The following is a 24,822-nucleotide window of genomic DNA, read 5'->3' on the forward strand; positions in this document are numbered from 1 at the left end:
TATGTTATACAAATTATTAACCTCGAGAATATTTGGAATATTATTGTAGGTTATTTTCAAAGTAATTCAATCCAATTTCTATTTATTGAACATATAAATTTGGCAATACCGTTAGTACGTTTGGTACAGTAAGATTTAACACACGTAGCTTGAGCAACTGTTTAAAAGGCATTTCACCTATAACATAATGCACCTGCCTGCTTATGACTTTAGAACTTCTTGTTGTGTGGAATTTAAAACTGAAGATTTTGTTCCCACGATTTCTTCTTTTCTGGGTAGTGTTTTTCACCCTTTACTGTATTTACCGTTCAGGTGTCCTTTCGGGGATAATAGCATCATTTCTGTTCCCCAGTAGTTGGCAGCAGCACGGCCTCGCAGAGAAAATGCGCGCACAGCCGAGGAACCAATACAATTAGTCATTTGTGTTGCATACCGGAGCAAGTTTTCTGAAACACTTTCTGGCGTCGTACTTTTTCTTTACCGCAGCAGAATCGGCGGCAGCAGAGTAAGGCGCTGTGCTTGGCATTAGCGATCAAGTAAGGAAACAAGTAAGAAGGCAACGGACAAAGCATCGGCAACGAATTAAACCAAGACAAGAGAGGGTTTTTTACTGTCACGCCTAGGACCTGGAGTCAGAATCCAAGCCACCTTGAAGTGCGCCAAATAAAAGAAAGGCAGGCAATCTAGTAACTCATACCCGGCCCAGCGTCACAGGCACACACGATATGGTAAGCCATTTCAAAAATTTTGTCACTTGTACGCACCTTTTAGATTTGATCGATTTGATGAAATACGTTAGCACTGTCGAAAGACCAAGAGCATGATACGATGTTGTAATCTGCACAGATTCCAAAGGTTCGCCGTAGCCGGTATTTTACAGGCCTCGGCGTGATGGTGCGGTCTATTTTCACAATAAACCAAGTGTAGCCTCCATCTGGGCTCGCTGACCTACTCCCCTTTTGGAAAACCCAAGGAGTACCTGTTTACTTGATTTTATCTTCACGCACACACCTAACTCATGCGCGGAAAGTGGTGATGTAACTGACTGATGTGATCATTTGAGCGCCGTTGTCATCAGGAGTATTAAATGTTTAAAGTCACTTTACTTTTGTAGTCTTTAGTTGACAAGGAAACGCAAGTAAACTTTAGTATACTACAGATTGTTCAGTGGGATGGTATACGTGTTACTGCAGGACTTTGTAGTAAAACAATGTGGTTGCTGTGCGATTTGTCTTTACTTATTATTAATAAGCATTTAGCCATTATTTATAATACTGAGATTTTTTTTTTCCTTCGAGGGTATAGTCTAAAAGAAAGTAACAGTTAATAGCAGACTATAAAAAAGTTGCTGCAGTGTCTGGGTCGTCCCAGAAGAACATTTAGAAGTTCCGTTTTGGACGGGCTACTACCTGTAAAGGGTTGATTAATGTTACTCTCTCACCATGTTTTGTCACCTACCCAAAAGTGAAATATACAGAAAGTGATTTGCAAGTTTTTTTTTAACTTCTTGGTTTCAATTTGAACATTTCTTAGCAAGAGTTATTAATGAAGCCAAACATCCATAGTAAAAGTTGTCTTTATATGTCGTTTTTTTCACAGTTTGTATTTTATCCCACATTAGTTTGTGAATTTCCCCTTGGGATTAATAAAGTATCTATCTATCTAGTTTTAACCTTAAGCAGGCAGTTGAATCAACTGCTGTAAACAGAGCCAGTGGTAGGCTATGAAATTCTTTAAAATAGTCATATTTAGTTATTGGGGTCCCTTTTTGTACTAGTAGTTTATTTAATTTTTATTCAGTGGCACTGTCTTCACATACTCCACTACCGAAAACTCAATAATCAACAATTCCTTTAAAAGCAATTGAAAAAAAGTTTGTGCTTTCTTTCAGGGTTAACCAGGAAAAAAAAGCACAAAATGACAGTGCTGAGTCTTTTACATGTATGGAGGGCCAAGGCGTACATGGTCTAACCCTAACAAACTCTAGCATTAAGCACAACAAGATAAAGGAAGTAGACAGTGAGACTTTTTTCACCTCTTCCATCCCACAAAGCTAGAATATCTCTTCACTAACTTGTTTTACTGAACAAACACCATGTGACAAAGTTACAAAAATAAATAAATTGGTGAAAAATACATGGGATTAAATTGTTAAACAATCTCATTTATGGAAAACCTTTCTAAAAACACAGGGATAAATGTCATTAAAAGCACATTAATCAATTTCCTAAAATATCAGCAAGAAGCTAACCAGTTACCCATATTTTGAAAAATTGCTGCTTTAACCTCATGTGCCAATACAAGCATGCTGAGCATAATGGAGTGCATACACTACCTGTCTTGCAGTGTGCAACAACAACACATGCAGCTAAAATTATTTTAATATTTTTGAGTTGTGACCATTCACCTTTATTTTATTATACAATGTACAAAAACATAAATCAGGCCAGCCAGAAATGTAAATTTTATGGTTACATTGTTTCTAATGTGAAATCCATGTTAAATATGATTAAAGTGCTTGTTATTATTACAGAGAAATAATAGCTAATCTTAGGTTGCTTTATGTGTAGCCCGAGCAACAAATAAACACCAACCTCGCATTTCCCCCAAATCAGCAAGCAAAAAGAAGTGGAAAGGTGAGACAATTTGGTGGTAATTCTGAAAATTCCCATATCGTGTGAATGCAGCAAAAGTGATAACTTTTAAATCAAAATGTAGCTTTCAAAACTGCCTTTATACAACTTTTGTATTTTTATTTAGGCTAAAAGTGATTAAAATGAAGCATTTGTTCATTAATTTTTATTCTGGTGTTGATGTATGTACTAAAGCTTGATATACAATATATTCAGTTACTGATTGCACAGCTGTGGAAGGTGCTTACGTGCATTTGGTTTTAAACGTTACACATGTACAACAAAGAAAGTTTTTATCGATATATTACAGTAGCATGATCATGATGGGACAAAGGCCCCTGATTAAAATTTGTGTTTATCTTATACCCCATATCTTATAACTTGCATGAAGAACAGTTTTACTTTACTGGAAGAATCCATTCAACCTTCTTTATCTTACTGTCTTAAAAAATAAAATTCTCCTTACAGAGATCACTTAAAAAAATAAGCTGTGGCTTGCGCTCAACCTCTTAATTTTATTTTGTATATTATTTATTCTATTCCAAAAAAGTTGGGACACTGTAAAATGTAAATAAAACAGAATGCAATTATTTGCAAATCTCATAAACTCAGGTTTTCTATGTTCTATTATGAATAAAATACATCAGTTATTTAAAATGAGAAACCATTCCATTTTAAAAAAAGAGTAAGGTAATTTTGAATTTGATGGTAGCAACACGTTTCAAAAAAGTTGGACAAGGGCCATGTGTAGCATCCCCTCTTCTTTTAACAACAGTCCATAAATGTTTGGGAACTGAGTAGACCTGGGGGGTATTTTCCGTACATCGCTTAAATCATCCGAGATCAGATGCCTCATCTTGGATGAGTTAATGCCGGTGAAACTCATCTGGGATAAGTCGATTTTTTCAAACGCAGCGGTGTAGTAGATTAGTTTAGCTGGATCTAATCATCCGAGATGAATGCGCGCGCCTACGCTGATTGAAAAGCCCATATATATTGAGTCTAGAAAACATGATCAGCAAGTCTTTGATAGGCTGTAACAAAATGACGAAAGAACGGGCGCATTTTTTTTTTCCACACAAGCGGAGCAGGACCTTTTATTCGAAGGATGTGAAGAATTTCAAGATTTAATATGCACAAGGGGTAACACTGCAAAAGCAGCCCAAACCAGAAAAGACGGCTGGCAAAAAGTGGCTGACAAATTAAACGCTAAGTAGTGTGCATTGTACTTACTGAATGCAGTGTTTCATTTCCTGTGTGTCAGATTAATTATTATTTAATATGTCATAATTCCAGATCAAACGTGAGCACAAGGAGAACATGAGAACAGGTTAAATTGAAGTACAAGAATATACTTCAAACTGGTAAATATTGGTTTATAACTATTTAAAGAACTGTTGACATAAATAATCATATATAATATAAAAAAACATTAATTTTAAAGCTAATAAGAAGGCAGACAAGCAAAAATCAGGTTGAGGTCCACGCGGTCCAGACCTAACCCCTGCAGAAGCGTTGGCTATCCAGCAAAAAGCCCATTGCCCTGTTTCTGAGGGCATTCCAGGGGGAAGCTCCTCCTCAGAACCAGTGGCAGGATGCAGTGGTCACTTCATTTCAGGTAAAGGATGGTCGTTGCATATATTTGTCCTCAATGTGTGCCATAGGTATGTTCCATATAGCACTTTTTTTTTTTTTTTTTTGTTTTGTTGGGTCAGTTGCAGGGAATGTCATATCCCTAGAACTTGTGTCTGACCAACGAGATATTGACGAAGGTCAAATATTTGATGAAGACACTGTGTCTGATTATTCATCAGGAGGAGAGGTACATTTTCCAAGTAATGTTTGATCAAACTCCACTCTGATCAGTCCCATGTGCCCCAACCACATTTGGAAATCCTGGGTAATGAGAATGTTAGGCTGATTGTGAGATTCTTTATGGAACTGTGGGTGTTTTTGCCTGTGTATTACCTACCTGCAATGGCATGATAGGCCTCTTTTATTGTCTGCACACCGCAGATGTCCAGGAAACACTATGAAAACCCGAAGGAAATATTTCAGAGCCAAACAGACTTTACGAATTGCCAGGCAAACCGCACTTTTAGATAAATTTTCCGCATCGCCTACGGTATATAAAAAAACTGCCACGCAAAAAACCTCAAAGCAATGCCTACAGTCTGTGTGGTTGTGAGAGCCCGACTTTGCCTAGTTTGACTTCGAATATAAGGTGCTAATAAATCTTTGAGGTACAATATTCCCCCTCGGCTAAAGCGTATCTTTCGAAAAGAATTTCCTATTGGGAGCAATAAAGGATCTTGCCGATTGCGCAAAACCATACCTATATGAAATTATCTTCTTATAATTTGTGCACCAATGTCAATTGGTCACTCATTCATGAATGGTAAAGCATTGACTGATAGAATTCCATGCATTGACACTGATTAAGTGTGTGAGCTAATCCTTGTTTACATAGAACACACCTGCTCCGAGCAGGTTTGAGGATTTGGATGTGCTGCTATGACAACACATCCAGCGAGAGTTTCGAAAAACCGACAGATCCAGGATCATGCCAAATCGTCGTCAATTACATCCGGCTAAATGAGTAATCTACGTACGAAAAATACCCCCCAGTTGGTGGACTTTTGGGAGAGGAATGTTGTCCCATTCTTGTCTGATGTAGGATTCTAGCTGCTCAACAGTCCTGGGTTGTCTGTCATATTTTTTTTTTTTTTTTTAATTAATTTTTATTGTAATCATTCCATACAAATAGTTCAATTTATAAACAAACAAATTAAAGACAAATCAAACCCCACCCCTGAGAAGGAGAGCTTAGCTAAAGGAGAATTGCTTAGGGCTTTTTAATAAGACAACAATAAGCAAAGGAAAGGGAGAAATAAATATATATGTAAATAAGAGATGGAGAAGGGAATTAAATGCGGTAATAGTTGTTTCTCTTATTCTAAAATAATATTGATCAGATCCTGCCAGGTTTTGAAAAAATTTTGTACAGATCCTCTGAGAATTTGATTTTTTCCAATTTCAAATAATATAAAACATCTGTTTCCCACTGACTTATCAGAGGAGAGTTAGGATTCTTCCAATTTAACAGAATAAGTCTGCGTGCCAAAAGTGTAGTGAATGCAATCACAGTTTGCCGTTTTTAATGCAGTGATGCCTGATGGCCCGAAGATCACAGGCATCCAATATTGATTTTCGGGCTTGTCCCTTGCGGACAGAGATTTCTCCAGATTCTATGAATCCTTTGATGATAGTATGTACTGTAGATGATGAGATATTCAAAGTCTTCGCAATTTTATGTTAAGGAACATTCTTCTGAAATTGTTCCACAATTTGTAGACGTAGTTTTTTTGCTAATTGGTGAATCTCTGCCCATCTTTACTTGTAGATGCTGTTTTTATACCCATGTTTTTATGTTGCCAATTAACCTAATTAGCTGCAAAATATTCCTCCAGTTGTTTATTTTTAGTACCACTTATTTTTCCAGCCTATTGTTAACCTGTTCCAACTTTTTGAGACGTGTTGCTGCCATCAAATTCCAAATGAGCTAATATTTTTCATGAACTAGTAAAATGTCTCACTTTCAGTATTTGACGTTTTCTATGTTCTATTGTGAATAAAATACATATTTATGAGCTTTGAAAAACATTGCATTGTATTTTTATTTATATTTGACACAGTGTTCCAACTTTATTGTAATTAGTGTTGTAGAAGAAGAAACAATTAGATGGAACACTAATGATGTATAGCTCTCGGGTTGTCTTTACTGCTGAGTTTCATGGATTGCGTTTGGAACATTATTGTTTTTTTTGCATTTTGGATTAGATTGTGTTTTATTGTTAAAATGGTATTAAAATTGTTCTTGAAACAATATAATCTCCAAATTACCACACCTACACTACATTTCTTATACAGTGGTGTGAAAAACTATTTGCCCCCTTCCTGATTTCTTATTCTTTTGCATGTTTGTCACACAAAATGTTTCTGATCATCAAACACATGTAACCATTAGTCAAATATAACACAAGTAAACACAAAATGCAGTCTGTAAATGGTGGTTTTTATTATTTAGGGAGAAAAAAAAAATCCAAACCTACATGGCCCTGTGTGAAAAAGTAATTGCCCCCTGAACCTAATAACTGGTTGGGCCACCCTTAGCAGCAATAACTGCAATCAAGCGTTTGCGATAACTTGCAATGAGTCTTTTACAGCGCTCTGGAGGAATTTTGGCCCACTCATCTTAGCAAAATTGTTGTAATTCAGCTTTATTTGAGGGTTTTCTAGCATGAACCGCCTTTTTAAGGTCATGCCATAGCATCTCAATTGGATTCAGGTCAGGACTTTGACTAGGCCACTCCAAAGTCTTCATTTTGTTTTTCTTCAGCCATTCAGAGGTGGATTTGCTGGTGTGTTTTGGGTCATTGTCCTGTTGCAGCACCCAAGATCGCTTCAGCTTGAGTTGACGAACAGATGGCCGGACATTCTCCTTCAGGATTTTTTTGGTAGACAGTAGAATTCATGGTTCCATCTATCACAGCAAGCCTTCCAGGTCCTGAAGCAGCAAAACAACCCCAGACCATCACACTACCACCACCATATTTTACTGTTGGTATGATGTTCTTTTTCTGAAATGCTGTGTTCCTTTTACGCCAGATGTAATGGGACATTTGCCTTCCAAAAAGTTCAACTTTTGTCTCATCAGTCCACAAGGTATTTTCCCAAAAGTCTTGGCAATCATTGAGATGTTTCTTAGCAAAATTGAGACGAGCCCTAATGTTCTTTTTGCTTAACAGTGGTTTGCGTCTTGGAAATCTGCCATGCAGGCCGTTTTTGTCCAGTCTCTTTCTTATGGTGGAGTCGTGAACACTGACCTTAATTGAGGCAAGTGAGGCCTGCAGTTCTTTAGACATTGTCCTGGGGTCTTTTGTGACCTCTCGGATGAGTCGTCTCTGCGCTCTTGGGGTAATTTTGGTCAGCCGGCCACTCCTGGGAAGGTTCACCACTGTTCCATGTTTTTGCCATTTGTGGATAATGGCTCTCACTGTGGTTCGCTGGAGTCCCAAAACTTTAGAAATGGCTTTATAACCTTTACCAGACTGATAGATCTCAATTACTTCTGTTCTCATTTGTTCCTGAATTTCTTTGGATCTTGGCATGATGTCTAGCTTTTGAGGTGCTTTTGGTCTACTTCTCTGTGTCAGGCAGCTCCTATTTAAGTGATTTCTTGATTGAAACAGGTGTGGCAGTAATCAGGCCTGGGGGTGGCTACGGAAATTGAACTCAGGTGTGATACACCACAGTTAGGTTATTTTTTAACAAGGGGGCAATTACTTTTTCACACAGGGCCATGTAGGTTTGGATTTTTTTTCTCCCTAAATAATAAAAACCATCATTTAAAAACTGCATTTTGTGTTTACTTGTGTTATATTTGACTAATGGTGAAATGTGTTTGATGATCAGAAACATTTTGTGTGACAAACATGCAAAAGAATAAGAAATCAGGAAGGGGGCAAATAGTTTTTCACACCACTGTACAACAAACAAAAGTATCTGGAGAAACTTACCCTTAATATAATGTATAATTCAGTGCATTCTTGCTTTGTTTTTCCCATGTTATTCTTCACATTATATGGACTTGCAGTCTAGAAAAGGCCTGTTTACATAAGTATTGAATACAATAAAATATTGTATACAGTATACAATATTAAACTACTTCCGAACTTTAATTTACTAGGGAGGCAGGGGCACTTGGAGTGTACTAATATCTTACTCTCTGAAGAATATTGAGTTGTTGGTTGCATTTCATATTAACCTGCACTTAATTTTTACTGCAGTGAACTATTTTATCATTTCTACCTATTTATCAATCAGTTAATCCAACCAAATTAACATTTGTAGATTAAAAATTATGTGTTATCCACGTCCACGTGTTTTACCAAAATGTGGACTTTGTATGAGTCCGAGGTAAGATGATGTTCAAGACCACTGTATGATTAGATAATTTAACTTGCATGCTTTCCAAATGTGCCTCCCGACCAAATTTGTGTATGTAATAGTACAGTTTTGAAATGTGTTGGTCTTGGCCAGGTATACTAGCTAAGGACATAACATATCTGACAAGTATACCATCTTTAGCATGATGATTAATTCTCAAAACAGCTGGCAAACTGAGAAAGATCATATTACAGAAACTCTGTAAGCTTGTTGCATAGTTCATACACCCTTGTAAGCACTGACCCCCAGAGACAACCCATATGTATTTGAATTTATCTACATTGTCCCTTTACTGGTCTGATTAAAAAGTCTTTATTTCAGGAGAAATGCTTTAATATCATTAATATATTTAATAACATTTGGAGTAACTTGTGGTAGTTTATCTCCGTTTTTTGTTGCAATTTGTTTATGCTAAAACATATGCAGCATAGCTATTTTGTCTGGAGTTTTGCTTTTGTCAATGGGTTGTCTCTTCACTCCGCTTGTCCACTTGCTAGTCTTCTGCACACTCCCACACCTTTCTCCCATTCAGTTCTATTTCTTTCCCTGTTTTTATAAAATTGTGCAAATGTTTGGTCTTGTCTCCTTTTAGTATCCAATGTGGAACATTAACTGTTTGTCCAGCTACTAAATCAGATATGCGAGTATGCAAAAAGCTCTACCAAATCACTAATGTGTATACCCTTTTCGCCTAATTATAGTGTATGGAAGTGACTGCCTCTTACTAGTTCTACTAACTTGTTTACTTAGACATCTTTCTCACTTATGTTATTTGTAATTTTTCTGTTAAGTCATCTTCGATGGTCTGCAACTGTCTCTGGAACTGTGACAAATTATAAATACATTTAGTAATGATACTGACTTTAATTTAATTATGTAGTTTCTTAGTTTTATTTGTAAAGTTTCTGGTCAAAGCACCCTTAATTATGGGCATCCTTCAGTATATGTAAGAAGGCATTTCATGACACGGAATGCAGATTGATGATTATTTCTTCAACATCAGTGTAGTAGCTGCTTCACAAGTGCATAAATATATCTTGCTATTTTCTCATGTGATGGGGTGCTCAACTGGTTTTCAGGTTTAGGAGCACTATTTAGATAATTGCGGTTAATGCTTATTAGTATTTAACAGAAGTTGCCTAATGAGTGTTTTTTTTTGTATACTTTATAGGAGGAATTTTTAAAGCATTTTAATGGTACCCTTTCATATCTGCTACTTTAAGAGTGTTTTGCATGTTACTGTGGTACTGTTCTGTCCCATCATACTTTAATAAATTTGTTATCCTAATATGCATCATCCAGCACAGGGTTTTGGGAAATTGAAATGTAGCATTATGCACAGAGAGGAAAACATCAACACAATTATGATTAAGTAAGCAGAATGTCTTTCTGAATTTAGATTATAAGAGATACAGCAACTGAAGTTCTTGCAGGAATCCCTCATGACTTTTTTTGAGTGATACTATATCTACAGGTTCCATTAAGAATGTACATTATATTTTTTTCTTGGAATATCTTGGTTTGAGCACACTGCTATAAGGGACCTTGCATGCAGGAATACAGCACAAACTAACAAGTTAATAAACATAGTGGGGTTGTGAATTGATGTTTTTTAAATATTTTAAAACATTAATTATATTTTCGTAGTACCTATTAACACTAACATTTATAAACAAACCAGATGCAGATATATGCTCAAAAGACCATCACTTAGTGAGTTATATGGCTTTTTAAGCTTTTGACACAATTTAAAACAAATCTTTTTTTGGCATGTGTTCTTCTTTTTCAAAACAGGATCAAGTTATGGATAGGATAGACTATATTGATTGTCTTCTTTTTTTGTAACCTTCAGGTTTTGTAAGGAAGAATATTAGTAGATTTCAAAAAACTAAAATTAAGATTTGAAAGTTACATGTTCATGGTTTCCTACTGTTTCTTTTGTGCTTGTAAAAGCGATAACTCTTCAGTATTGAAGAAATGCATGGCTGCCTTTTGTTATACAGAAACAGTTTTTCGGATGACAGACCTTGCATTCTCTAAATGCATAAAAAATTGATGTCAATCATGAAGGCTATTAGTTTTGGAGGTCACAATAAAAATCACTATTAAATTATCACTGATTTAGATATACTGCAGGTAAGCAGATGATGCCTTGATCACCTTGTAAATTTCATGTTGGTATGAAACAAAATTTCAAATAAGCAGAATCAGTCCCTCAGGATCAAAGTTGGGAATACTCTGAATCAAATATTAAAGCTGGCTTTCTCCTAGGTTTAACTTAGCGCCACATATACTTGGTTTAAAATGGATTTTTTATCAAATGCATGCAAGGTTTGTGGCTCTGCAGCAATGTCTTTAATTTTCTTTATTTGTAAATGTTATTGATGAATTGTAATGTTTATGAATTGGCTGAAAAGTGGTAAAAAACCTTAATATTAAATGTAAAGCATGTGAAATAACGCAGCGGGTCAGCACAAAAAGTTACTCTTTATTCATATAAAACAATTATAAATTTCCGTACTACCTTGGCTTTTGGGAAGGTCATGTCTTTCCAAACTGTAGTGTTGAAGCATTTACAGTGCATCCAGAAAGTATTCACAGCGCATCACTTTTTCCACATTTTGTTATGTTACAGCCTTATTCCAAAATGGATTGAATTCATTTTTTTCCTCAGAATTCTACACACAACACCCCATAATGACAACTTGAAAAAACTTTACTTGAGATTTTGCAAATTTATTAAAAATAAAAAAACTGCGAAATCACATGTACATAAGTATTCACAGCCTTTGCTCAATACTTTGTCTATGTACCTTTGGCAGCAATTACAGCCTCAACTCTTTTTGAATATGATGCCACAAGCTTGGCACACCTATCCTTGGCCAGTTTCGCCCATTCCTCTTTGCAGCACCTCTCAAACTCCATCAGGTTGGATGGGAAGCGTCAGTGCACAGCCATTTTAAGATCTCTCCAGAGATGTTCAATCGGATTCAAGTCTGGGCTCTGGCTGGGCCACTCAAGGACATTCACAGAGTTGTCCTGAAGCCACTCCTTTGATATCTTGGCTGTATGCTTAGGGTCGTTGTCCTGCTGAAAGATGAACCGTCGCCCCAGTCTGAGGTCAAGAGCGCTCTGGAGCAGGTTTTCATCCAGTATGTCTCTGTACATTGCTGCAGTCATCTTTCCCTTTATCCTGACTTCCCAGTCCCTGCAGCTGAAAAACATCCCCACAGCATGATGCTGCCACCACCATGCTTCACTGTAGGGACGGTATTGGCCTGGTGATGAGCGGTGCCTGGTTTCTTCCAAACATGACGCCTGGCATTCACACCAAAGAGTTCAATCTTTGTCTCATCAGACCAGAGAATTTTCTTTCTCATGGTCTGAGAGTCCTTCAAGTGCCTTTTGGCAAACTCCAGGCGGGCTGCCATGTGCCTTTTACTAAGGAGTGGCTTCCGTCTGGCCACTCTACCATACAGGCCTGATTGGTGGATTGTTGCAGAGACGGTTGTCCTTCTGGAAGTTTCTCCTCTCTCCACAGAGGACCTCTGGAGCTCTGACAGAATGACCATTGGGTTCTTTGTCACCTCCCTGACTAAGGCCCTTCTCCCCCGATCGCTCAGTTTAGATGGCCAGCCAGCTCTAGGAAGAGTCCTGGTGGTTTCGAACTTCTTCCACTTATGGATGGTGGAGGCCACTGTTCTCATTGGGACCTTCAAAGCAGCAGAAATTTTTCTGTAACCTTCCCCACATTTGTGCCTCGAGACAATCCTGTTTCGGAGGTCTACAGACAATTCCTTTGACTTCATGCTTGGTTTGTGCTCTGACATGAACTGTCAACTGTGGGACCTTATATAGACAGGTGTGTGCCTTTCCAAATCATGTCCAATCAACTGAATTTACCACAGGTGGACTCCAATTAAGCTGCAGAAACATCTCAAGGATGATCAGGGGAAACAGGATGCACCTGAGCTCAATTTTGAGCTTCATGGCAAAGGCTGTGAATACTTAATTTTTTCTCAATTTTTTTATTTGTAATAAATTTGCAAAAACCTCAAGTAAACTTTTTTCATGTTGTCATTATGGGGTGTTGTGTGTAGAATTCTGAGGAAAAAAATGAATTTAATCCATTTTGGAATAAAGCTGTAACATACCAAAATGTGGAAAAAGTGATGCGCTGTGAATACTTTCCGGATGCACTGTATCTCACTGAACACAATCATGTATGGTGTGATCAAGCAAACCCCCTCCCTGTCTACATTCCTCATCTTTCCCAAATAAACAGTTTTCAGTTACTTGGACTATTTTCCTGTATTTTCACAAGATGGAACAGCATTTATGTAAGACTTGTTATCCATATATTTTACATGAATACAGTGGCAAGAAAATTATTCATAAAGGATGTCTAGAACTACCCCAACACCGCATTAAAAATTCTGTGTCTAGTCAGCTGATATCAGCGTTAACAGTTCAAGAATGCATTTATTTTAGGGTGGCCAGGAGAGATCATTTGATGTCAGCAGTAAACATTTTTGATCTGAATGACATGTGGATGGTAGTGTAGATTTTTGTAAACTATGTTCCCTGCATGATTTATGTCTAAAATTTTACTTTTTGATCACAGCAAAAATGCCATATTTCCTTAAAATCTGACACTGTTACTCTCCAAAGTGTTACATTCACTGTCAGACTTGGTGGTAGTAGGGTTATGTTTTTGGGATACTTTTCTGCTTATTGGGCTAGGCAGGTTATGTCAAATATCTTGAAGGCTGTGGTCACCCCACCTCCCACTGTCTGTGAGCTGACATTCGGTATTGCCAAACAGTATAAACTTGCTTTGCTTGTTTTCCGCTTAGTAGGTTGGTGACATTCCGGTATATTGCATTAATTTTGCCTCCATTTTTATTGTAAGTTTTTGGCCAAAGGTAGCCGACTGACCAATAATAAATGAGTAGTAAAAATTTAAAACTCAAATATAATTTTTGGCTAGTTACATCTTAAACTGTTAGACTTAAGTGAATCACGTAAGTGAGTACAGTACAGAGACTATTACATTATCCAGTGCAGTGGTGTCAGTACAGCAGGCATAGCACCAGGAAGTGGTGATGAACTGGGAACTCAGTAGCTGAGATCTATCAGTTGGCATACAGTGGAGCAAAAAAGTATTTAGTCAGCCACCAATTGTGCAAGTTCTCCCACTTAAAAAGATGAGAGAGGCCTGTAATTTTCATCATAGGTATACCTCAACTATGAGAGACAAAATGAGAAAAAAAATCCAGAAAATCACTGTCTGATTTTAAAGAATTTATTTGCAAATTATGGTGGAAAAAAAGTATTTGGTCACCTACAAACAAGCAAGATTTCTGGTTGTCACAGACCTTCTGTAAGAGGCTCCTCTGTTCTCCACTCGTTACCTGTATTAATGGCACCTGTTTGAACTTGTTATCAATATAAAAGACACCTGTCCACAACCTCAAACAGTCACACTCCAAACTCCACTATGGCCAAGACCATAGAGCTGTCAAAGGACACCAGAAACAAAATTGTAGACCTGCACCAGGCTGGGAAGACTGAATCTGTAATAGGTAAGCAGGTTGGTGTGAAGAAATCAACTGTGGGAGCAATTATTAGAAAATGGAAGACATACAAGACCACTGATAATCTCCCTCGATCTGGGGCTCCACGCAAGATCTCACCCCGTGGGGTCAAAATGATCACAAGAACGGTAAGTAAAAATCCCAGAACCACACGGGGGGACCTAGTGAATGACCTGCAGAGAGCTGGGACCAAAGTAACAAAGGCTACCATCAGTAACACACTATGCCGCCAGGGACTCAAATCCTGCAGTGCCAGACGTGTCCCCCTGCTTAAGCCAGTACATGTGCAGGCCAGTCTGAAGTTTGCTAGAGAGCATTTGGATGATCCAGAAGAGGATTGGGAGAATGTCATATGGTCAGATGAAACCAAAATAGAACTTTTTGGTAAAAACTCTACTCGTCGTGTTTGGAGGAGAAAGAATGCTGAGTTGCATCCAAAGAACACCATACCTACTGTAAAGCATGGGGGTGGAAACATCATGCTTTGGGGCTGCTCTAGAGGAGATCTACATGGAGGAATGGGCCAAAATACCAGCAACATTGTGTGAAAACCTTGTGAAGACTTACAGAAAACGTTTGACCTCTGTCATTGCCAACAAAGGGTATATAACAAAGTATTGAGATGAACTTTTGTTATTGACCAAATACTTTTTTTCCACCATAATTTGCAAATAAATTCTTCAAAAATCAGATAATGTGATTTTCTAGATTTTTTTTCTCATTTTGTCTCTCATAGTTGAGGTATACCTATGATGAAAATTACAGGCCTCTCTCATCTTTTTAAATGGGAGAACTTGCACAATTGGTGGCTGACTAAATACTTTTTTGCCCCACTGTACATCCGTGTCGTTGCCTAGGTCATAATCAATGAATACTATTTGAAAGAACAGGATTTTAGATGGAGTTGGCCATTACATACCCTTATGGGATTGCAAGTTTGTTAAAGGCTTAGATGAAAAAAAATCATAATTAGACTGTTGTTAATAACTGAATGGTTAATTCAAACTTAAATTTATTTTTTTAAATAACTATTTACCCTTTTGAAAAGAAAAAACACAGACAATATGTCATTTCTGCCTTGTAGTGGGAAACATTGTTTGGTGGTCTCCCTTTTAAATAACATTGGGTTTGTGTGGAGGAGTATTAACTTTCTGAGCACTTGGCACCAGCAGATTTGATTTTTCATGGTTCCACTGATGAACATGTAAGAATTAAGATTAATACAGTGCATCCGGAAAGTATTCACAGCGCATCACTTTTTCCACATTTTGTTATGTTACAGCCTTATTCCAAAATGGATTAAATTCATTTTTTTCCTCAGAATTCTACACACAACAGCCCATAATGACAACATGAAAAAAGTTTACTTGAGATTTTTGCAAATTTATTAAAAATAAAAAAAATTGAGAAAGCACATGTACATACAGTGGTGTGAAAAACTATTTGCCCCCTTCCTGATTTCTTATTCTTTTGCATGTTTGTCACACAAAATGTTTCTGATCATCAAACACATTTAACCATTAGTCAAATATAACACAAGTAAACACAAAATGCAGTTTGTAAATGGTGGTTTTTATTATTTAGGGAGAAAAAAAAAATCCAAACCTACATGGCCCTGTGTGAAAAAGTAATTGCCCCCTGAACCTAATAACTGGTTGGGTCAACCTTAGCAGCAATAACTGCAATCAAGCGTTTGCGATAACTTGCAATGAGTGTATTACAGCGCTCTGGAGGAATTTTGGCCCACTCATCTTTGCAAAATTGTTGTAATTCAGCTTTATTTGAGGGTTTTCTAGCATGAACCGCCTTTTTAAGGTCATGCCATAGCATCTCAATTGGATTCAGGTCAGGACTTTGACTAGGCCACTCCAAAGTCTTCATTTTGTTTTTCTTCAGCCATTCAGAGGTGGATTTGCTGGTGTGTTTTGGGTCATTGTCCTGTTGCAGCACCCAAGATCGCTTCAGCTTGAGTTGACGAACAGATGGCCGGACATTCTCCTTCAGGATTTTTTGGTAGACAGTAGAATTCATGGTTCCATCTATCACAGCAAGCCTTCCAGGTCCTGAAGCAGCAAAACAACCCCAGACCATCACACTACCACCACCATATTTTACTGTTGGTATGATGTTCTTTTTCTGAAATGCTGTGTTCCTTTTACGCCAGATGTAACGGGACATTTGCCTTCCAAAAAGTTGAACTTTTGACTCATCAGTCCACAAGGTATTTTCCCAAAAGTCCTGGCAATCATTGAGATGTTTCTTAGCAAAATTGAGACGAGCCCTAATGTTCTTTTTGCTTAACAGTGGTTTGCGTCTTGGAAATCTGCCATGCAGGCCGTTTTTGCCCAGTCTCTTTCTTATGGTGGAGTCGTGAACACTGACCTTAATTGAGGCAAGTGAGGCCTGCAGTTCTTTAGACATTGTCCTGGGGTCTTTTGTGACCTCTCGGATGAGTCGTCTCTGCGCTCTTGGGGTAATTTTGGTCGGCCGGCCACTCCTGGGAAGGTTCACCACTGTTCCATGTTTTTGCCATTTGTGGATAATGGCTCTCACTGTGGTTCGCTGGAGTCCCAAAGCTTTAGAAATGGCTTTATAACCTTTACCAGACTGATAGATCTCAATTACTTCTGTTCTCATTTGTTCCTGAATTTCTTTGGATCTTGGCATGATGTCTAGCTTTTGAGGTGCTTTTGGTCTACTTCTCTGTGTCAGGCAGCTCCTATTTAAGTGATTTCTTGATTGAAACAGGTGTGGCAGTAATCAGGCCTGGGGGTGGCTACGGAAATTGAACTCAGGTGTGATACACCACAGTTAGGTTATTTTTTAACAAGGGGGCAATTACTTTTTCACACAGGGCCATGTAGGTTTGGATTTTTTTTCTCCCTAAATAATAAAAACCATCATTTAAAAACTGCATTTTGTGTTTACTTGTGTTATATTTGACTAATGGTTAAATGTGTTTGATGATCAGAAACATTTTGTGTGACAAACATGCAAAAGAATAAGAAATCAGGAAGGGGGCAAATAGTTTTTCACACCACTGTAAGTATTCACAGCCTTTGCCATGAAGCTCAAAATTGAGCTCAGGTGCATCCTGTTTCCCCTGATCATCCTTGAGATGTTTCTGCAGCTTAACTGGAGTCCACCTGTGGTAAATTCAGTTGATTGGACATGATTTGGAAAGGCACACACCTGTCTATATAAGGTCCCACAGTTGACAGTTCATGTCAGAGCACAAACCAAGCATGAAGTCAAAGGAATTGTCTGTAGACCTCCGAGACAGGATTGTCTTGAGGCACAAATCTGGGGTAGGTTAACAGAAAAATTTCTGCTGCTTTGAAGGTCCCAATTAGCACAGTGGCCTCCATCATCCGTAAGTGGAAGAAGTTCGAAACCACCAGGACTCTTCCTAGAGCTGGCTGGCCATCTAAACTGAGCGATCGGGGGAGAAAGGCCTTAGTCAGGGAGGTGACCAAGAACCTGATGGTCACTCTGTCAGAGCTCCAGAGGTCCTCTGTGGAGAGAGGAGAACCTTCCAGAAGGACAACCATCTCTGCAGCAATCCACCAATCAGGCCTGTATGGTAGAGTGGCCTGACGGAAGCCACTCCTTAGTAAAAGGCACATGGCCGCCTGCCTGGAGTTTGCCAAAAGGCACCTGAAGGACTCTCAGACCATGAGAAAGAAAATTCTCTGGTCTGATGAGACAAAGATTGAACTATATGGCGTGAATGCCAGACTTCACGTTTGGAGGAAACCAGGCACCGCTCATCACCAGGCCAATGCCATCCCTACAGTGAAGCATGGTGGTGGCAGTATCATCCTGTGGGGATGTTTTTCAGCGGCAGGGACTGGGAGACTAGTCAGGATAAAGGGAAAGATGACTGCAGCAATATACAGAGACATCCTGGATGAAAACCTGCTCCAGAGCGCTCTTGACCTCAGACTGGGGCGACGGTTCTTCTTTCAGCAGGACAACGACCCTAAGCACACAGCCAAGATATCAAAGGAGTGGTTTCAGGACAACTCTGTGAATGTCCTTGAGTGGCCCAGCCAGAGCCCAGACTTGAATCTGATTGAACATCTCTGGAGAGATCTTAAAATGGCTGTGCACCGACGCTTCCCATCCAACCTGATGGAGCTTGAGAGGTGCTGCAACGAGGAATGGGCGAAACTGGCCAAGGATAGGTGTGCCAAGTTTGTGGCATCATATTCAAAAAGACTTGAGGCTGTAATTGCTGCCAAAGGTGCATCGGCAAAGTATTGAGCAAAGGCTGTGAATACTTATGTACATGTGATTTCTCAGTTTTTTTATTCTTAATAAATTTGCAAAAACCTGAAGTAAACTATTTTCACATTGTCATTATGGGGTGTTGTGTGTAGAATTCTGAGGGGAAAAAAATGAACTTTAATCCATTTTGGAATAAGGCTGTAACATAACAAAATGTGGAAAAAGTGATGCGCTGTGAATACTTTCCGGATGCACTATATATTCAACCCTAATAATATAATCTATTTCTGACTGAAAATATTTATTTGGGATGAGCTTAAAAACTGCATCTGATGAGTATGTGTGCAGCAACAATGCCACCAGTAGATTTAGTGGGCCTTGAGCTTCAAATCTTTAGAATACTAGTCAGATATATTTTTTTTATTCATAGCAATAATTCTGAGAGTCTTCGTTATTGGATTCTTTATCTTCATTGTGTAATTACAACATTTTGAAAATCCCAAACTACTTCTTATTTTACTTTAAAGAAGATTTGTAAAGATAATTAATGGTTTCCTGCTCCATGGTATGCCATACAATCTACATCTTTCACTATACTCTGACCATTTAAATGTGATTCTTTTTTTGTGCTACTGTACAATCTATTAAAGTAATGGGAAGGAAAAACATATTGTTACAAGTATTGGAAGCAACTTTGATCTAGGAACTGTGTAGCTTGACTAAACCTCAGTAAATAATTACTGTTACAATTTAAAAAAAAAAAAAAAAAAAAAAACTAACAAGGACTGTAAGATGGACAAAAGAAAGGAACTAAACAAATAGTATTTGAAAAAAAATCAGTCCTGCACTAGATTAAGCAGTATTGAATGATTAGTGTAACAATATAATACAATATATGTACTATAAGTTTATTGGATAATTATTGTCACATGTACAGAGTACAGTAAATTTTTTACTTGCACACACTAATCAAAATCCAACATGTTGACACATTTTGGTGCCATGGTTGGAGTAATTTGTGGCTTGTTAATGAACATGTAAGCTTTCAGTTGTTCAAAAAGTTTGAACTTGTGAGTAAAACAAGCAAACTCAACAAAAATATCTTTTATCTGTTAAACAATATATGCCTTTATCCTCGTGTGTATGTATATAGTACAGAATGCTTTTTTGAATGTTATGTTTTTTACAATGCTTATTAATGTATACAGACTGTGGTAACTGTAAATAAATGTTTTGGTAATGCATACAATTTAAGTTAGAAGTCCTGTAGAAAAGCACACAGCTTCACTTGAAACTGTAACATTGACAATTTCTAAGTTCATTTGTTCTGCTTCATTGGACCAAATTTGGTGCTAGCCAATACAGTTCAGGTCTCTGTCCAGTTTACTTGTGGTGTATTTGTAAGGGTAACTCTGATATCATTGGGTTAATGTGTTGCTTCATGAAAATTATTCTTCTTCTGCCAGTCAGCTTTAAACTCGGCCTCTGGCTTCTTAAATAACTCTATAAACATAAGGTGAAAATCACCTGTTTTTTATTTATTTATTTTTTTTTTATTTAACGGGAACATCTTACCTTTCTTATTCACAAAAACGTGCCAAATCATCTGAACCTTACATAAAATGTAAAATTGGGTGTTTCTGAGCTTTTAAAATTCCATTTTTTAAGTCACAGACTAACTTTAAAGCTGATTGGCTAAAAGGGAAAGGTGTTCCAGGATCAGCAGAAATCTAAGAGTATCAGACCAACCTATTTGAAACCCCTGTATTTTCTGTTAAGAAACTGATAATGATGTATATTAATCATTCTCTATTTTCTTTTTATTTACAGTTCATTTGATGAAGAGGCATCATAACTTTTGGTTCTTTTGGGATTTATCAGAACCCTTTTGTCACTGGTGGATATTTTGGTCTCTTTGACCCACCCCCCTTTTTATTTACTTTTGGGGGGGTGCATTAGTACTTGCATCTTAAAACACTGATCCTAATGGAGGATTAATTTTGTTTTTTGATTTTACTTAACATAAAGAAACATTTGCAGGAAGCAATTTGATTATTAACACCTTAAAAATGTCATCTGGCCGAGGTCAGAATCCTCATGGACTTAAACAAATTGGTCTTGATCAAATCTGGGATGACCTTCGTGCAGGAATACAACAAGTCTATACTCGACAGAGCATGGCAAAGTCACGATATATGGAACTCTACACGTATCCTCAAAGCAATATTTTCTTTAATTGGAAAAAGTCATAGGCAGGGAAACGTTGATTTGCTGCTGAGTAATGGGAAGTAGTAAATGAATGGAGCCATTTCTCTATTACAGTTAGGCTAATCACAGAGAATTTTTTGGTGTTGTGGGAAAAAGTAATTATCAGTTAAATAATGGTAAGTAACGTGCATTTCTTTTTTGCAGGGGAGAAAGGGAAAAACATTTTTAAAATCAGTTAATATAATTGGTGGATTACAGCATTGTCATACAAATCCAAGTAAAATTCATAAACTACGGATCCAAATAAAATTGTCGACAGTTGGAGATCATGTTTTGACACATTTTTTAGGTGGAAAAGGTTATGGTGAAAAAATATACCTGCCTTGCAGTCATAAAAAGAAAGTTTTGCTTGCTAGATTAATCGTGAAAATTAATTGTATTAAATGTGCTTGATGAAGTGACTGTTACATTGATATGGTAGTAGTGGATTAAACTAACCAGAATGCAGTGGGACCCAGTTTTAGAGGCATTAATCAAGTCTCCTGGCAGTACGTATGTGCTTATTTTACACAAGCTGTTTTTCTTTCTTGCTGATTTCTTTTGTCCCACTTGTTATCACACTCTGGAACTGCAAATAGTTATTACTCTTTTATTTGCTTGCATTTCACTTTAAAGGACATCTTACATTAATTTCAGTTAAAGATGGAGAGACAGTAGAATAATTTGGAAGCTTTTTAATCATGAAAACAAATTGCACATTTATGATAAATATGTAGTAGTGTATGGTGTGATTAATAAGGATGAATTGCACAAACTTGTTGTCTTTTAAAATTAGAGTGCATTTTGTGTTAGGGTGAAATTGAATCCCATTTCAATATTCACTAGCAGACAACAATAAAGATTGTTCTCATAGTGAAATTCAATTTTATACCCCTGTGATTATTTTTATTAATAATCATGCAAGAAATATGATATACCGAGCTTGACATAGCAAAGTAAGATCTAAGCTGTACCCAGGTATCAGTTAAAGATTCAGTCTTGGTCAAATGTTTTTGGATCAGATGTTTTTATTTCACTTTGTTTTTTTTGATTGAAAACTGGAAAGGCCAGTGGGTGGTATCCTCATAATTCAGTTAGGTATTCTAGAGTTAAATGATATGGTGGTCATACTAAGTTAATTTCTGAATATTTCCAAACTTAGGAAATATATTGCAAAAAAATTACAAGTTCATTTTTCATGGCTTCTTCTACCTAGGAGTGGTCATTGAATGTTTTTCCTTTGTTCATGTATAATATTAAAGTTAATCAAGAAACAAGTAAAGAATTTTAATTTCATAAATTAAAAAATGGTAGGCAAACAGATGGCAAATGCAGAAGTTTGTTTCACATTTTGATAGCAGGCTTTTATTAATGCTAGGTATTTAAGGCATTTACTATAGGTATTTAAGGCAATTACTATAAAATACCACACAATTGAACATATATAAAGACATTGGTTTTCTGTTTTTTGCTAAAATCCTTGTTTTTTTTTTTTTTTTAAAGAAATCTGTTCACTAGTGAAGCCCACATCTCATAAAGTATAGCAGTATGTTAAGGCATAACATCATTCTCCACATGTAAAGCTGCTGCTAGAAAAGGGTATATGCACATGTAAATTTTGGTTTCAATTAAACTAGCTTGGTTAACTTTTTTCCATCTATGAATTGAAAAGCCAGTTGAATAATCAAGTTGTGTTGCTTTAGGAAATAACTAGCAGCAGTTAGTTACTACGCAGATTTTCTCATTAAGAAGGAAGTAAAAAGTGTGTAAAAAGTTTTACTTGATATAACAATTGTTAACAGTCAGAAAAGCTAGAGCAACTAACACTAGAATTACCAGAGTCTAGGAAAAACTCATAGATCCAGCCCACCTTAAAACCGTTCTCACATCTCTTTTGTCTTCTAAATGTGCCGATTAAGGCGAGCAGCAAGCAGCCGGTTATTCCATCCCCCACTGTCGCAGAACGTTCACTAAGTTTTCCCAGCTCATGCCTTTTTTGATTATCTGGGAGTGACTGAACTGCTGGAGTTTTACAGTGGAAATAATAGATCATTATTTGGAACACACGTATTTCATGTGTGTTCCATTTCTACAGTAATCTGTGTAAACACATTGTTAAAACAGAAACTTTTTCATATTGTAGTAATAACTGTTACAAAATGTAGGCATAAACTATAGAATGTGTGAAGCCTGACGTCCAAACATCAAATAAACACTTTCACTAAAGGTTCAAGGTTGATATAACACCTTCCGTGGCGTAACGCTAAGATTTGCAGAATCAGAGCATAGCAGCCTTGCCGTGCCTTAGAGACCCGAGTTCGATTCCCCGCTGATGAGGAAGTGTTTTTTTCTTTCTTTGTAACCTCAAAATTTATAAATTGGTATGCACTGTAAATCGTTAAGTTTAAACTGTCGATCGCAGTTATTTCTGTTGATTAGTTCATGCTTTTTTTACTTAGAGTCAGAACAGGAGCTTATTCAGCTTCTGATCTGACTCTAACAGCGCCACAGTATAAATTCACACCTGATCTGACGCTGTTCGTTTTCAAATAATATTGCATTACTTCGACGTTGTTTTCTGATTGGTACTATTCGCGTCATGAAATGATTTCATCAAAACGTCACATATATTTATCTTTCTTTTTTTAAAATGTGCATTGATCACCGCCAGCATGTTGTAGCACACAGCAACTGGCCACCTGCATGTTCTTGCATGCACTGAATAAGCGCACTGAATAAAACAGTGCTATATGCAATCATCAGATGTGCGTGGTGTTTTAAAATAATGAATAGAGCTGCAAATTACAGGTGCTTGTTCAGTGTAATAGGAACCATAGCACAGAGAGGTGTGTACACTGCAACAAGTACACATGTCGTAAATGTAGGAAGGGCGCTCCTTGGGTGAGCTATAGCGCATCTTTATGTGAAATCAGCAGTGTCAGATGGGGAGTGCCTGATGATTGCATATAGTGCTGAAGTTACTGCTCTTTACTATGCTTTCCTCTGCATGTCCTGGAGTACAAAAGAAACAGCATACAACAACATGTGGGGACTGGCAAGATTGGGAAAAAAAACACGTGGTTGTATGTATCATGATACACTGCAGAGCTATAGCGCGTCTTTATGTGAAAACAGCAGTGTCAGATGGGGTAGGGAAGGATCCTGAAAGAGACTGAGAGAATGAAAAGTGAATAAAAAAAAAACAGGCCCTGATGGCTACCCTGTAGAATTTTATAAGAAATTCTCCACTCAACCAGCTCCCCTCTTATTGGCAACATTTACAGAAGCTAGAGACAATCAAATTCTACCTCAAACTCGTCAAGCATTAATCACCGTCTTTCCTAAACAAAATAAGGACATGTTACAATGTGCATCATACAGACCAATTTCACTCCTGAATAATGATGTTAAGATACTCTCAAAAATTATAGCTAGAAGGATGGAGAAGGTGCTGCCTGGGTAATATCACAGGATCAAACTGGATTTTTTAAAGGCCGACACTTATCTTCCAATCTCCGACGCCTGTTTAATCTATACTAATAAAAGGCAAAGCCCTCACTCACTCACTCATCACTAATTCTCCCAACTTCCCGTGTTGGGACAAGGCTGAAATTTACCAGGCTCATTCCTTATATCTTACTTACAAAAGTTAGGCAGGTTTCATTTCGAAATTGTACACGTAATGGTCAAAACTGGAACCTGTAATGGAGTGCAGCTCGATGGCCGTGGGAGGCGGAGTCGCGTATTGCGTCATCACGCCTCCTACGTAATCACGTGAACTGAAAACAAGGAACAGCCACAAAGAGCGCTGAAGAAAACATTCATTACACAAGTGAGAAGGCAGCGAAACAATAAGCGAGCGAGTGAGTGACTGAACACAGCACGAGTGATCACTTCGATGAATCAAACCTGTTCAAAAAACACATTACACAATTGATAAGGTACGAAAAGAATATGAAGCGACTGACGCATACAGGCATAAATTAAGTTCATAGACCTACAAAAGATTGCCATTTATGAATATATATATATATATATATATATGAATATATATATGAATATATGAATATATATATGAATATATGAATATATATATATATGAATAT

General features: G+C 37.4%; 1 protein-coding gene across 1 annotated transcript in view; it reads left to right on the forward strand.

Annotated features, from left to right (window-relative positions):
- Positions 1–438: 438 nt before the first annotated feature.
- The window catches only part of cul1b (cullin 1b), a 257,439-nt gene continuing 233,055 nt past the window's right edge, over positions 439–24,822 (forward strand). Inside the window, exons 1-2 of the mRNA XM_051928891.1 lie at positions 439–728; positions 20,300–20,678. Coding sequence (XP_051784851.1) covers positions 20,539–20,678 — 140 coding nt within the window. The 5' untranslated portion in view covers positions 439–728; positions 20,300–20,538. The remainder of the gene's footprint in view (positions 729–20,299; positions 20,679–24,822) is intronic.

The sequence above is a fragment of the Erpetoichthys calabaricus genome, chromosome 6 (genome assembly GCF_900747795.2).
Source record: "Erpetoichthys calabaricus chromosome 6, fErpCal1.3, whole genome shotgun sequence".
NCBI lineage: Eukaryota > Metazoa > Chordata > Cladistia > Polypteriformes > Polypteridae > Erpetoichthys > Erpetoichthys calabaricus.